General features: G+C 34.3%; 1 protein-coding gene and 1 pseudogene across 12 annotated transcripts in view; one reads left to right on the forward strand and one right to left on the reverse strand.

Moving 5' to 3' along the window:
• The first annotated feature begins 3,751 nt into the window (after window positions 1–3,751).
• The window catches only part of LOC148628290 (uncharacterized), a 39,964-nt gene continuing 27,337 nt past the window's right edge, over window positions 3,752–16,378 (forward strand). For 5 of the 12 annotated variants that reach the window (XM_088585631.1, XM_088585640.1, XM_088585648.1 and 2 more), the window contains exons 1-8: window positions 3,754–4,056; window positions 6,211–6,297; window positions 8,163–8,384; window positions 11,256–11,384; window positions 11,794–11,883; window positions 13,427–13,534; window positions 14,920–15,039; window positions 16,157–16,246. In XM_088585631.1, coding sequence (XP_088441757.1) covers window positions 4,015–4,056; window positions 6,211–6,297; window positions 8,163–8,384; window positions 11,256–11,384; window positions 11,794–11,883; window positions 13,427–13,534; window positions 14,920–15,039; window positions 16,157–16,246 — 888 coding nt within the window. In that variant the 5' untranslated portion in view covers window positions 3,754–4,014. Of the gene's footprint in view, window positions 4,057–6,210; window positions 6,298–8,162; window positions 8,385–11,255; window positions 11,385–11,793; window positions 11,884–13,426; window positions 13,535–14,919; window positions 15,040–16,156; window positions 16,247–16,378 lie in introns of all 12 variants that reach the window. The other 7 variants (XM_088585609.1, XM_088585657.1, XM_088585624.1 and 4 more) reach the window with 4 other exon arrangements.
• On the reverse strand, window positions 9,742–11,108 carry LOC148628291 (uncharacterized; annotated as a pseudogene).

Below are 16,378 nucleotides of genomic sequence, written 5' to 3' on the forward strand. Positions count from 1 at the left end.
GGAACATCAATAGGGTAAATAAAGAATAAAAAAAGCACAATACAACACAACGGGTACAAATGTACGCAGGGACGTGCAACACAATCCCCATTTCACCTGTAGTTGAATTCCAGTCCGCTTTAATGGTAAGTAATTTCAGCTACTTTAAGAAACGTATAGCACGTTGAAGGTCATGTCTGGTAATAAGCGTAGAACTACCAGGCTGACGACCTTTCACTCTGAGTCGCGTTTGTCATTTTACAATTTGTGTAGTTTAACTGAAAGCCATTTTTTTGTCAATTTCGAGATAACGAGCAGTAAGACTTAAATGTTTCTGTAGCGTCTATAATATCAGGCTCTACTGGATAGATGAGAAGAACGAATTCCTAAACCGAGCGATTAAACAACATCCATATCACAGAAGCTAAAATTAAATGACTGTGATGACTTTGCTGAAAATCTGCCTAATAAGAGATAAGAAAACGATATAGAAAAGTAGATATGCACAACTGTTGTCTATCGGTCTGCCCATATCTGTTCAAATCTAAAAACTGAGAATTACAACGTTCAACATACATGTATATATAGGTAATAAATGTCAATTCTGAGAACTTAAAGTGAAAATATTCCAAACTTTACAAAAACTAATAAATATGTTATGGATTCAACTAATAAAATAGTAATGAATTTATCACCATTTTTTACTGATCGAAGAATATGAAAATTTCATTAAGTACGATTTGTCTCGACTATAAAAAGCAACATATAAGTGCGTTCATCATCCTTTGTCAAAAGCATCGTTTAAGTGAAACATTTGAAGACTTGGTTTTCAGATGCTAGTGTGGGAGTAGTGTATGTAAAAGGGTAAACAATTAAATACAAGACTTTATTGTTAAGTGCTTAAGTAGCTGTCTTTGTAAGAAACTGAAAAAGTGATACACCCCAAAAAGGGCTATATATTTTAACTTTTGTAATAAAGTTGTTTTAAGGGTCCGTATTATGAAATGTATAATTATTCATTCAAATTTATCTGCTCTTAATCAGTGGGGATAATCAGTGCTGAAAATCAATTAGATTATATTGTATTAGAGTGTAATTTTCAGAGTTATCTCCCTTAATTTTAAAATATACAGTGCATTCTATATAACTTTTATCTCATAAGAACACGGGTTATAATTTATGAAAAACCGATTATTAATTTTTGTTTACTATCATGACAATTCAAACAGAATATCAAAAATAAAAATATGTAGGCTTTCCACCCATGATCACATTTTGAATGATTCTTATCTGGAGTACTACTTAAATACAAATCCATTTGATGAATTAGCAAGGACATTGCTCAATCATTCAATCATTATTTAGAGGACATAACAAGTAGGAAATCGATACATCATCCACTGCCCAATTGAATCATAATTCTTCATTCAGCACTCTCCCATGACGGTTAGAGTTTAGAAACGCCGACTGACCCACGTGCGGACTGAGAGAAGGTGACAACAGCCAGACCGCTGGTAAGATATACTCTGACCGACAAAGATGTCCCGATTGGTGGTTTTCTAGTAACCGTAACTTCCTCAAAGGAGCAGTCGTGTTCGCGAGATCCTTGAAGGTTACATGTAGTATAAACCACCAATGCAAACAACATAACAAACCCAGAGTTGTATAGAAAAAATGTGACAAATGCTCATTAACTCATACCCCCACTCCATCATTAGATAAGATGCAGCTTTTTACCTCTGAATTGATTTGGATCAAACTCGTAAATAGGAGGTATGGTTTTTTTATTATATATAAAATTTAAGCTTGTAGTGTAGGAGTAATAGTAATAGGATAATTAATTGGAAAGAGTAAATAACTAAAATATGATCACGAGTGCCGAAGAACGCTTAGATTTAACGAGTGTGCGGAACTTGTATATATTTTCAGGGTAAATTTTAAATTCTGTGTGAATTATCCAAATTTATTACACTGGGAACATTCGATAAAACACTGCTATCTATATGATAAATAAGAGACACTCAAAGTAGGATATAAAAGAAGTAAATCGCAAACTCTGTTCGGTAAGTTTAGTAGAACGTACTGTACTTAATGCCTGGCTAGTCAAACCCTGAATTAATTACAGGGGCTTCTATTTTTGGCATTTTGTGTAAAGAAAATGAGTATTTTCTATAAACAAATACAAATGTATTACACACTAATATCTTTATAAAGTCCATCATTTAAAAAAAAACGAGGAGGGTTTAGGCCTTTTGTAGATAACGGAAAAAAAGTTGGAGCCCATATGTCTCAGAAAAGTGCTCTTTATTCAGTTTAAAAAATACAAACAACATTTTTGAATATACAAGAATTGAAGCTAATCCCTATATGATCTAATAAAACCACCAACATTTAGACTCAAAAAGCTCAAATGTCCCTGCTCTGTCCTTTTTAAAAATGGTGTGTTCGCAAATAGTTACTGAAAAAAGAAAGTTGTAGAACAAAAATATGAGGTATTATTCACCCTAAGCGTGGCGATCGAGGCGAGTAAACGGGGTTTGGCGAACGAAAGCACAGTCGAAAACCATGTTCGTCTACCAATTCAGACAGAGGGGCAAAATGAAAAGCATGTTGCTAGTGATCCTCAAAGATGTACCAAAAATTAGCAAGAAAAGTAATCCCTGACAAGCTACCCCTCCCCGAAAAAAAAGTAGCGTTGACCCTGGTCATATTTACCTATTGACTTAGTTGTAAACGAAATATCATGAATAGAAGAGCGCATCTCTCGGTTAGAAGCAAAATTCTAAATTAACACATTTTTATTAACAAGGCGGGGGCAAAATCTAAATCAAGATACATGTACAAATGTAAACAATCGAAATATAGAAAAACATCAAAATAGGAGATGTGGTGATGAGACAGTCATCCACCAAGGGTCAAACAACGAACAATTTAACTTCTACAAAAGAGTTTCTAGCTTGCAAACTAAATTACTCGACTTGTATCAATAATGGGAGTAACTCAGATTGGTTAAAATGGAATAAAGTCAAATAGTTTAGCGTTTTGATACAATTATTTGTTAGTTTATATCATGTGATAAATTTAAATGCTCAAATCTTTAAATGTCTTCAATACACATTCCGGTGCTCAATTTCATTTAAATGGCAACTGTAACTACACAAATATTTATCCTTCAGCTTAATAACCCCTTCTTTTGTAAAACTGTCTTAATCTAATCAGCAATAAATTTGATTCACATTTTTAGCTATAGTTTGAATCATAAGGATGCCTTTCTAAATTGACTCAGAATTGAAGTCAATTTTTTTATCGAATTTCAGAATTAACACAGATACTTTTTTTCCATGTTTTAACCCCCCTTTTTTCCCTCGTTGAATTGAATATGCAATATCTCTAATATTATTGAGCTTTATATGCAAACTATACTGATGTCTCATTCATTAAATTATGTACTTTTAAAGTGATTGTACTCGTGTCTTTATTACGAAGATTCTTCATGCCATTCACTAAAAATGCCAAAAAAAGTTTACGAGGGTACATACTTTTTGTTATTATCACTGAAATCCAAGTCTTCATGATTGTGTACGTAGTAAAATATAACGTCTTAAGACAACTAAGTTCTAACATTACAATTCTTTATCGATTTTTGATAAATATTTTATATGAATTTATATTGGACTTTCAAATCGTAATAGCAAAATACCACTGTTTACGTTTTTGATCGCAAACCCTGTGGGTACCTCATTAATGAGGTTTTAAAACTTAAACAGTGTTCGAACTTTAATATATAACATTTAAGTATGACTATAAGAACACCGTTAACTTTAAAGAACGATTTGTACCTTCCAAACCTAAACGTTTAAAACAACCTAGCTAATTTGCATTCGGTGAAGTTTGTAAAATCAATCTTAGCTTCAGATGTGTGATGAATGAAAGTGATATATAAAAATATTATATGTGGATATTTCTTCAATCGACGGATAAAAAATGAAAAGTGAAATGCGTCCACGGACTGAGTGATTAAGATAATAGAGAAATATGCCTGTATATATTGGAGATGATGGTATTTCACCTGAACAGGTAAGTTTTACATGTAGTAGTAAGATGAATAAAGGTATAGGCCTTGGTATTTACTTCCAACAGGGAACTGTCAAACAAATGGTTTAAAATAAATGTTTATAATGTGGTGGATCGCTACTTCATAATGAAATATCACCGTCTGACAACAGTGCACCTAAACTATTGCTATTTATATCAATCACTGTGTTTGATCCAGGTGGATGTTCTAGGGGTTGGGGAGGGATGGAGCCCCAATCTCTTGTATGATAATTTTGGTTGATCCAGGTGGGTGATCCGGGGGCTTGTGAGGGATGGAGTCCCAATATCTTGTATGATAATTTTGGTTGATCCAGGTGGATGATCCAGGGGCTTGTGAGGGATGAAGCCCCTATGTCTTTTATGATAATTTTCTCGGTGTTCCTGGGGTTTGGGAGGGATGGAGTCCCAGTTTCTTATATGATAATTTTGGTTGATCCAGGTGGGTGTTCCGAGGGTTTAGGAGGTATGGAGTCCCAATCTCTTGTATGATAATTTTATTTCTCAATCTCTATTTTGTGCCTATACTTTAAATATTATTACATGCAATAAGACTTTTGGTGTTTACATACATGTAGTTTTGGTGATATTTCAGTTTTAACTGGCACGTAAAACTAAATTTATCAATCAATCTTATCGGTACACATTATTTATTCAATATAAGTATTATATTTTATTTATTTCTCACAACACTCAAGCTGACATTTTAGTTTAACAAGATGTGTACTATATACACATGTACCTACACTTGAACACGATTTGTAGTCATTTTTAATAGTGGCAACCAGTTAAACTCCTTGCTCTCTCTTTTAATTGATCAATATTTACAGAATCTCTAAGACACTATCACGCAGTATAGTAATTAGGGAAAAGATTGTTAGCGTTTTTATAGAGAAAGTATTGAAATTGTGTGCGTATAGTTTCATGACTCGGAAATATCAGATGGTGAATACTGCGTTTAAATCCCATCTAGAGGCAGCATATAAATATAGGCTGCATTACGAAGAGTACACCAATGGTATAACCATTTTATCATTACAAATCGATGGTAAATCTAATGTATACAGTGACTGAGTTAAAACCTTTCACGACACAAACATATAACCCTGGCTCCACATGATGAGACAAAATTTGGATAAAACCTTACTTTTAACATGAGTTTGATGCCATCCCCTTGACCCACTGGGGGCATACATCTATACTGGAAACCATACCCCTCGCTGATTTTTTTGGCTAAAAATATAATAAAAATTAATATTGGTTTTATTATACAAAGCAGCACAATTCACATAGATATTTCTTTGAGGAGGCAGACAAATATGACATTTAAATTAAACGAATACATATCTTAAAGTATAGCTGTGTCTTACAACCAGGCAAAAGCTGTTAGTAACTCGAAATTGTTTTGATTGGAAATCCTTCAGTAGGCTTTAAAGAAACTGCAAATGAAAGTTGGTCACTGGAGTTAATAACACTTATTAAACACCATTTTTGCACTGTAACTATTCAAAAATATTTCACGATACATTATTGCAGACCCAGGAAAATGAACACATTTAGAGTTGTTTTTAGGTCGTAACAATATATTTAAAGACTTTCTTCGATTATCTTGAGATTTGCTAAATCAATCCCCTGCCTGGTTTTAAAACAGACACATACTTAACAAACATGATGAGTTAAGTGAATGTATGCTTAGTAAATGCAAATGGAGTCTTGTAACTCTTCAATCATGCTTTATTATGGATTGTTGGATACATGTATCCCTATTCAGAACTTATATGAACATGAACTATTTACAGATGAGATCAGTTCTGACTTCTCACAAAGCTGTACTAACGTGAGAACAGTTCTATGACAGGTTTTAAACAGTTCTAGATCCAGCTCTACTGATGGTTCTGGCAGAGCAGAGCAGTATCTACAACTAGAACTGTTCTCGTAGAGCCCACTCTGCTAGAACTGTCAGTAGAGCTGGCTCTAGTAGCAGAACTGTTCTCGAAAAGCCGGTTCTGAAATGAAAGAACTGCAGAAGAATTGAGTCAAAAAGTTTAAGGGAGTCAAAGTCGAATTGGTGGGCAGTCTCTTACATTTGCAAGACCGCCTATCTGTACTAGTTTCATATAGTTTTATTTGGATTTTCAGAAAAGGATATACGAAGCATGTTTAGAAGGGAGTTTGAAAGATATCAAAGATAGTTTAGGAACAGATGGCGTTGCACAGATTGTTAAGGTAAAATTTCCTTGGCTCCCTTGTTCAATTATGTAGATTGTTTTGTACCAAATTTAATTGTTCATGAGAAGAGCACGACATAACTTCATCGGTTTATAAATGAGATGAGATAATGAGATTAATTGCTTTACACCATAAAAAATTCGGTATAAAAAGTAGTCAGAGAAAGAATTCCTTTTAGTGTCATCATCATCTTTTACACCTCTGTCATACTCATTACTAAGCCCCGCCTCCTTATGCAAAATCTTTTACACCTCTGTCATACACAGTACTAAGCCCCGCCTCTTTATGTAAAGTAGTATGCTTGCGGAGTCCAAATGCTGTCAAGTTCCTGCCTTGTGAAGCGAAGCGAGTAAAAGAAAATCAGTGATGACTATTTTTTTTTTAAATCTCTCCAATCTTATAGGGGGGTATGTGGCGTTTGTAGGGTGCTCCCATAAGTGAATCTGCGCCTTGCTTTCCAAATGATACGATGTAAAAATTAATCATAAAGTGGTTACTACGTTCGTCGATGAGTTTTTGTACAATATATCATAGGACTCCGCGTTAAAACAAAAATAAATCATATCAATACTTTGAGCTTCTTAAAAAAAATAATAGATGATCGAGATTACAATAATTGATAAAAAGGCGGGCCTTTTTCGTCCTAGAGAGTGAGCAAAAATTAGAGATTTGCGCCCAAAGAAATTCATCAACTACTATATTTATGTAATGTTATGCACCTAAACATTGGTGTATGTGTAATTTTAAACCAAATACTATACTATCGGGTTATAGAATGGGTTTTTCCATATTGTCCCCGTATTATGTCCGAATACAACCGTATTTGGGTCTTTGATAACTGTGTTGGGCCGATGTTCAATACGACTAATTTTACAGCTTGTCTGGGCGTAAAACATGACCAAAACACATTCTACTTGCATGACACCATTATTAAGTGACTGCGTAACATGGGCGTAGGAACCGGTACGGTTGGTACTGCTCCGACCGTACAAATAATTTTGACAGGTACGGTATGCCGTATATCAATAATCTTCACATAAAATGTGTCTTCTTGTTGTTGTTGTTGCTTTTTATTTGACATGTTTCATCTGTTTTCTTATTTTCAATCTTGTTCAGCTGCGCGATGTGGTAGGGACATTTCGTGTCCCTATGTCAGAAACAGTATTAATAAGTTTTTGCTTCCTACGCGTATGCGTAGAAAGGAAAACGCTGATACGACAATGTAGATTTATGTATCATGATTTATATACTGCTAGAATATTAGACTTCATTTAAAAATCGTTCTTTATAACGCCAATGTAAGCCAAAATCTGTCAAAACTATTAAGTTTTCTGGTTGAACAAAAGTCACGGAAAGTGAAAAATCCATATTGAGCCTAGCCGTATTTGACCAGTTTTCCCCATTTTAGACCTGTGTTTTGTTTGTTTTTATTCCGTATCGGTCCTGGGTTTTTTTTTTCGTATTAAACCTATTTTAATATTGATTTTATTGGCTCTTTTTGTTCAGTATTGAACGGACAATATAACACGAACAATAGCATACATGTATATCTTGCACAACTGGTTTAAAATATACAAGTGCATGAAGGATTTAGGTCCTATATGACTTGTACTGTCTGGCACATTTTTTCACAGTCCAAAAAAAAATTATGAAATTAGAAAATAGAAGATGATGATAATGACAGTTAGCTAGTAACTATGCATTTGAGGTAAAGATGACAATGAGCATGATATGTTGTAAGAATTACCCTAGTGCCTAGACTCTTTAATTTGTTCAAAATGGACCATTATATATATAAATTTAATATTTAAATTGTTATGGTCGTGTATTACTTTTAATGACATTTCTTTTTATAATAAAAGGATGGGATGATGCCAATACATGTTGTTTCATGTAGTGCCAGGGATGATTTTGAGGAAGTTATCGTATTCCTGTTAGAATGCGGAAGTGAAGTAAACGCTCAGACGGAAAATGATGGTGACACAATCTTACATCTGATTCCTCGACATAATACCATACGTTTGGCATTTCCTGCAATATTAAAAGTATTGGAATATAATCCTGATGTATCAATACGAAACAAGGTAGTTTTATTTACTCTGCATTCCAAATTCTTAAAAAAAAATAACTTCATTAAAGATATATGTACCGCTGTACCTTTTCGATTGGTATGACTTTCCCCTCATAATTACAAATTTCAAGGGCGGATCCAGACAATTTGAAAAGGGGGGTCCAGAATGGATCCAAAGATTTTGGAAGGAGTTCCAGAAAATAGGGGGTAAAGTCTATTATTTGGACATTTTAGCCAATATTTTGTTCGGAATTAGTAATATGTTCAACAAATGATGGGCTCCCATAGATCCGCCTCTGAATTTTCTATATGTTTTTCGTTGTGACTGTTGCATGCATGCCTTTTTTTTAAGATTTAAAACCTTTAGTTTCTAAGATAAAAATAGTTATAACTAATTCAACTTTTACTAAATTCTTTGATCTTTCATGTGCATTAAAACCTGATATTTTAGAACAGAGTTAACTTCCCTATTTGAATGCACGGTAAAGCTTTACTTCTTTTTTCAACACCACGAAAACAATCCAGGTTCATAAATAAAGCTGTATTAACTAAAATTGTAATTGCTGTTGTTCTAATACATGTACACTATCAAGTGCAAACATTTATTTGACCACACAATCGGGTTTCGGCACATACGCTAACAAAACCTTATCAAAAGACATTTTGGCAGAAAAATAGAAAGCTCACCCTTCAGCTAAACATAAAAAGATATAAAATATATAGAAGCCTACATATTTTTTATATTTTGTTTAAAATGTCATAGTAAACAGAAAACAACATGTGAATTTTCATACAACCCTTGTTTATAACAGATATGAATTATATAGAATGTAATGCATAATTAAAAATGAAGGGAGACAACTCTGTAAATGACACTAAAATACAGTAGAAACTATTGGATTTTCAATGTGAATTATCTCCTAAGAGCAGACAGACGGAATGAATGATTATACATTAATTTTCATCATATAGACATATAAAGCAACTTGATAACAACAAATAAAAAAATGCAGCCTTTTTGCGATGTTACACATATTTGCATAATTCTTAGCTGGAGTACTAAATTACTCCAAACGGACTTTCGTAGTGATGGTCGACAACAAGTGGTTAACAGTAAAACACACCAGATCTTATTTATCTTTAGTAGGTTTTACGGTAATCAGTAATGCATCTTAGTCCTGTAATAGAAGAAAATTAATGGATTTTGATGAGTTCTTTTTTTCCCGCCGAATGTGAATTGCATAAATTAAAACAGACAACAATAACAAATAGTTTAAGAACATGTAAACATCTAAACTACTGTTTTTTCTTACGGACTTGTCACCTGTTTTATTTTAAAAAATACACAATGTTTTCTGGTAATTGCCAATTTAAATTCGTTTTATTTTTAAAAATTTAATAAAATTTTCGATAAGTGCGAACTTACCACTTGCCTAGTGTTTCATGACATCTTGGTTTTCTTGACATAAATCACCCAAACCACCTTTGAAAGTCTTATTGTTCCGACCAATGAATCCTACAAATATTCCTGTGGCATCCTGGCCAATTTCGAATTGAAAGTGGTCCAGTTTTAGTCCAAGCAGTTTTCAGTAGTAAAATACTGTTATCGCAATGTAGCTGAATTTGTTTAGCCGAATACGCCATTAGCCCATAGCTTTTCTTCGTCGTCATTGGATATAGGATCTGCCTAGCGATCCTTTCGACAGCGAGTCTTCCATTTTAGCATGAAAACGCATCTGAAATGAGAAAATCGTCCAGCTTTCTGATCAAGTTGTCGTGGACATTCATGTCCCTACAATGTTTTAAGAGACCACACACCATGTACTATAAAGATTTCGGTGTATAGTCGTCTCTGTTTTGTTTCCTCACTCAATAGCAAACCTATACTTCATACATTCCGCGTCTATCATGTGTAACTCAAGTACTACATCCACGTACTGCACACGGAACGATCTCAATTGGTTGAATACCAATTTAGTGTACTTTTTTTAATTAGCGTTCATTCTGTCATTCATAAGATTTGAAATTTCATCATCACTGACGATTGTAGAAAACCGGTCATTTGAATCCTGCTTTTCCGCCAAAGTGTAGTCCTTGTTTAAATTGGCCGTTTGAAAGAGAATGAAATCACTCTCTGAGACTAAATTTCTGTCATCAAACGAATCCTTATCAACAAAACTTTCTAACTGGAAGGGCATATTGTCAACGTAGCGGTTTCCTCCCTGGCACAAAGCGTAATCCTCTTCTACATGTATTTTTATTGCAATCTGCGAAAGTGATTTATCATCCTCTACTTCACTGCAAAATTAGGACAGTGCTAGGTTATCGACGTCTTCTCCAGAAATTCTCTGAGATAGGTTAAAATTTTGTCTTTCGTCGCCTCACCAATCTGACAGTACATTTACATGTCTTGAAATTTGTGGCAGGCGATCTCGCGAAGAATTTTAGCGGGAAGCAATAACGGACAGCAACCACATTATGGAACCACACACCAAATTTGGAATAAATCCATTGATTGGGAGCAAAGATTTTTGTGACGACAATTTTCTCTGTCATTCATTATAGTGAAAAGTCCAACGAAATCGGACAGCACCTAAAATCGCTTACAACGTAAATGCCTCATCTGAATGAAACCTTCCACCGAATTTGAAATCAATCCATCCTTTGGAACCCAAGATAATTGCGACAACTTCGGACTGACGGACGGACAAGGTAATTCCAATATTTTTCGTACCATTGATTATTTCGCTCGTTGAGTGGGTGTATAATAAAGTTATGTACTTGGAATACAATGTAGCAGGTTAATTTGGAGTTCTGGGTATATTGTATGAGCGAATATTATCCTGATGAACTTTCTCTAGATTTTCGTCCTTTTCATTTATAGCGCTTACGATCACCGTATGATGAGGCCATAGCTTTGGGATTCTTCGAATTAGCGAACGTTTTGGATGGAAGCAGGGATGCCAAACAGGCCAGGCGATATTATGAAGATGGAATAGGTGCAATGTTTGGTGTAAGTATGAATACACGTATTAACATTTAAAATATTGCTTTCAAGCAAGTTGTTTATTTGTATTATTCAAATAAATGTGTTTAATCGAACCTGCAGTGGATAAATAGCTTTCCATCAATGCATACATTTGTAAAATATAGGTACTTGAAAAAAAAGATATGAACTGCTGATTCATTCAAAACTGATTGTACTTGACTTCGGTGAAAATTGCAATTGACAACACGAAAAAATACATGTATCAGCAACGAATATACTTAATTGATTGATTTGAAATAGCTCGGACACGAAGGAATTCCCGCATGCATATAGCTATCAATTTGGACTATTTTTTTGACAAGTTTTATCTAGTCTATACATGAAAGCCGCACACTTACGCTTTTACTTGTTTGACCGGCTATATTTTTATCAGGCCAGATTAGTTGATGCTGTAATGAACAGCAAGGAAGATGAAGCAAAGGAATGTATAGCGAATGGTGCCAACGTTAACTATGTCAATATGGTAAGCAGAGTTAGAAATAGTAGCCTGCCCGCCAGCCCGAGACTGGCTTTTTTTTTTTTTTTTTTTTTGGCAGGGCTGGCTAATTTTATCAAAAATCTATATAGCCATACAGTAAATGAAAGTCGTATTCAGGACTGGAGGGCTGGCTAGAATTTGAGTGAGTTTCCTACTTTGGTGGTAAGTGGTAGATCGATTCTCCTTATATTTGATTGGTTAAATAATTTCTCCACTCGAGACATCTTTAATTTAAAATAGAGAGTGGAATAATAAATCATATCATTTAATAATAGGCAGAAGAAGAATCCGTTATTCTGTTTCTCCCTTGAAAAAATTATATAAGAAAGTATAAAATGGCGGGAAAACTCGAATGAATTTAATCAATTAACTTGCATGTAAGCATCTTTTGCGTTAGTTGGATCTGAATACAACATCAATGCGCTTATGTAACATGTCGTGCATATGAAAGAGAAAAGTCTATTACTTCATCAATGGGGTACTTTTGGTGCTGATCCAGATTTTGATCGTGGGTTCTCCCAGACAAAAAGTTTTCAGCTATTATTTACTCATTTTGACGGAAATTTGTACCGTGATGATATAAACACATTTTTCAAAAGAGGCGGTTCTGATAGACGACTTCCACATTCACATCAGTTCCAACACAATCCTAATTTCGGGGATTTAATACATCGCATCTACCCCAAAGAACTTGAGATAAAGGATACTACGTACACTGTAAGGCCAGCCTCATATCTTGATCTACACTTAGAAATCGATGGTAAAGGAAACTGTTGACCAAACTTTACGACAAACGTGATGACTTTTCATTCAGAATTGTCATACTTTCCTTTCATTTGTGGCACCATCCCTTCAGCACCTGCGTGTGGAGTGTTCATATCACAACTCATACGTTATGCCAGAGCTTGCCGAAACTACGCAGACTTTTTGTATCGCGCTAGAACTCTAACAAATAGGCTTCTGGAACAAGGTTATGTTGCTATAAGATTGAAGTCATCACTACAGAAGTTTTATGGTCGTCATCATGAACTCGTGGATCGTTATGGTGTATCCATCTGCACCATAAAAACTGATTTATTCAACGGGTCATAGTTTTCCTTTCCTCGTTTGTCTACCCCGACTTGACTTTTTACGAGCAACTCGGCGGGTGTTTCTAGAAAAACAGAGGACGCTTACCCTACTGGTGCACGTGGTCCATGCTCCCAGTTTTTGGCGGAGTCCGAGTTCATTTGCTTTTGTTACTTTGTATGTATGATTTTAGTTACTTTATGTTTTTTTTTACTTTATTCGATAACTACAAAGAATTTAAAATGGTTCATACATGTATGGAAGCATTTCATATATTTTATGTTAGGAGATGACATTGTATTTATATATAACTTCTACTGTACTTCAATTCTAAGCATGAAGATTTATTTGAAAGTTTAGGGAGATCGAATCCGTCGTCTTCCAATTGCAATATATAAAAATATTATAATAATGTACTTACAAATAGAGCATCCATTTATAGAATATGAACTATTTACAGCATGGGGCCGGTGCAATACACTATTTATTCACTCACTATGAGCATCCACCTGAGAACCTTCTACCTCTTTTGTTTCAAGCCAAACAAGATCCTAACCTCAGGGATTATGTAAGTATTGTACCCTTGTAAGAACTTAAGTCTTTGTAACAATTATTTTGGGTATTTGCTGTTCTAGCCTTTTTCGTTATATGTTTAAGATACTTAAGTGTCAGTCTGTGTAAGAATCAGGCAGTGGATGAAACATGGTATGAAAAAAAAACATCATTTAAATAGTGTAATTTGATTATTTACACCATCAGAATAAAGGAAAAAAGACAATATTTTCCATATCATGTTGATGCATTGAATGATCATTTCATTGAAATGCACTGAAAATCAACATTTTAAGGGCAGATAACTCTGTCAAAAACCTCTTTTTTCTAACATCCTATTGAAACATTTCTAAGCAAAGCCAGTGATGCAGAGATTAAATAATAGTCTTTTCAAATAGAGAAAGTATCCTTGAGTGATATTGCATTGTCAGGTCGGTGGGGTTTTGACATGCATTTTTCTGATTTTTCCCATTGTGCCTGATTCTTACAAATACTTACACATAAGTGAGTATAATTATGCGTAAATTCAAACTCATACTTTATAACTTTTGGACGTTGACTTAATCTATGATGTTTGTTTGCAATGGATTTGTAAGAATGTAACTTTTCCATTAATCAATAAAATGTAACTTTTTTCTATACATCGGTCTAAATGTAACTTTTCCATTGACCGGTAAAAATGTAACTTTTAACAAAAAACTTTTCCTTGAATTGGTAAAAAGATAATTACTTTACATTAATTGTTCAAGAATGTTATCCTTTCAAAGAATCGGTAAAAATGTAATTCTAATATGACGTGGTAAAAAAGTGATAAACGCATGACAAGCATTTCGTTCAACACAAAGACTGCATCTGTTTAAACGCACGACAAACGAACGCTCCCAGCGTGCGTTTAAACGCACGATAGACGAACGACGAAAAATAATAAAATTGACATAAAATGAAGATAGAAAAAATAGAAAATAAAATTAGTGAAATTATATAAATTAATAATAGCAAAAAATATAAAAATAACAGCTAAATCAAGGAAATAATAAAAGTAAAAAAATAAAGGAACGCTTCTATCGTGCGTTTAAACGAACGCTCGTATCGTGCGTTTAAGCGAACCCAAAACGATATGTAAACGCACGATAAACGATGCACGAACGCTTAAATGGGAAACGCGAACGTTTCAAGGAATGTATTAGTAATGGAAAGTCTGGTGTGTTGTAGTGAACATTTTTTCAAAAAGAGGCAACTGTTTTGTTTTTGTTCTTTGTCATTTATTCTACAATCGGTAATAGATAATGTAGTATTTCCTTACTATAAATGCATGAAATCAACCGTGTGATAACTAACGACATTCATGTTTAACTAAAGACTGTGTCATGTTTAACTAAAGACGATCATGTTTATTTAAAGGAAGGAGATAACTGTTTGAATCTAGCCATCAAAAGTCAGCAATTGTATGAAAATGGAAATATGTATAAAATTGTCAATCAACTACTGGAGAAAGGTGCACATTCAACAGTGAAGGATCTTGTAAGTTAGCATATTGTTACTTAGAAAACGTTATATAATACCTGTCCAAACCGAACCCTGAAACAAAACGACAACCTGTCTACACCAGACACTCTTTAGTCCCCTTGTCTCGGTTTCAACCTGTATTTTGAATCTCAGTAAATAGAACACAAAAGGGGTTTGGTTTAGATAGGTTTCACTGTGTTTGAAAAACAGATGCTGGTGTATTGTAATTTTGTCAGTCAACACTTCTTACAGCAACCGTTTTTATTGCCCAAAACTTTAGCATATCAGTGTCACCCCTGTGTCCAGAGCAGACGACAATACACAGAACAAGCTAGCATAACAGTATCACCCCAGTGTCCAGGGCAGAAGACAAATACAAAATTAACTGGCATATCTGTAACACCTCCTGTGTCCAAAGCAGACGACAATACACAAAACTAACTAGCATATCAGTATCACCCCAGTGTCCAGGACAGACGACAATACACAGAACAAACTGGCATATCAGTAACACCTGTGTCCATGGCAGACGACAAATACACAAAATTAACTGGCATATCAGTAACACCTCCTGTGTCAAGGGCAGACGACAATACACAGAACTAGCATATCAGTAACACATCCTGTGTCCAGGGCAGACGACAAATACACAAAACAAACTGGCATATCAGTAATACCTGTGTAAACCGTATCCCCTTTGGACTTAGGTTCGGTTTGGACAAGATTTCAGAGAACATTTGAAATGATATAGAAGGACTTTAAAAAGTGTATGGTTTAAACAGGATTTTGGATGCTTCAGTGTACGGTTTTAACACCTGGGGTTACATTTGTGACTCCTGATATTTTTTTCATTTATATGAAACAAAATTAAAATTATAGTTCTCTTTTGCTTGAAAATTTGCATTTAGCTGGGATTGACAGTTCTTCCTCTGCATCCTTTGGTAGAAATATGCATTAGTTTTTTAATGATTTAGATCCATCCTTCATAATTTTCATAATTGTCTTTTTTTTACATTCCTGCCATGAATAGTTTTGTATTCAACCTATCAAACCTACACATGTGTATGCATACCATGAACACATTTGTGGTATTTGTCAATAGAACGTGATGGATTTTATTATGATATTACAGGATGGGAACGATGCACTTGCTATTGCTACAAAACGAGACTACCAAGAAATAGTCAAACTTATCCGGAAATTCCGTCCAGGCCATTTGTCGGTAAGCCTTGTATTTTTTAACTTATTGATGCTACAGTTTGTAATAGTTTTCGATAGCTGTGTTTGCATAGGCTCAAAATTATACCAATCTTAAATTGATATTAAATATTTTTGAAGGTCTGAAATACTTTTA

Source organism: Perna viridis, chromosome 1 (genome assembly GCF_037379345.1).
Source record: "Perna viridis isolate PV_CMFRI_1.1 ecotype Kerala chromosome 1, ASM3737934v1, whole genome shotgun sequence".
Taxonomy (NCBI): Eukaryota; Metazoa; Mollusca; class Bivalvia; order Mytilida; family Mytilidae; genus Perna; species Perna viridis.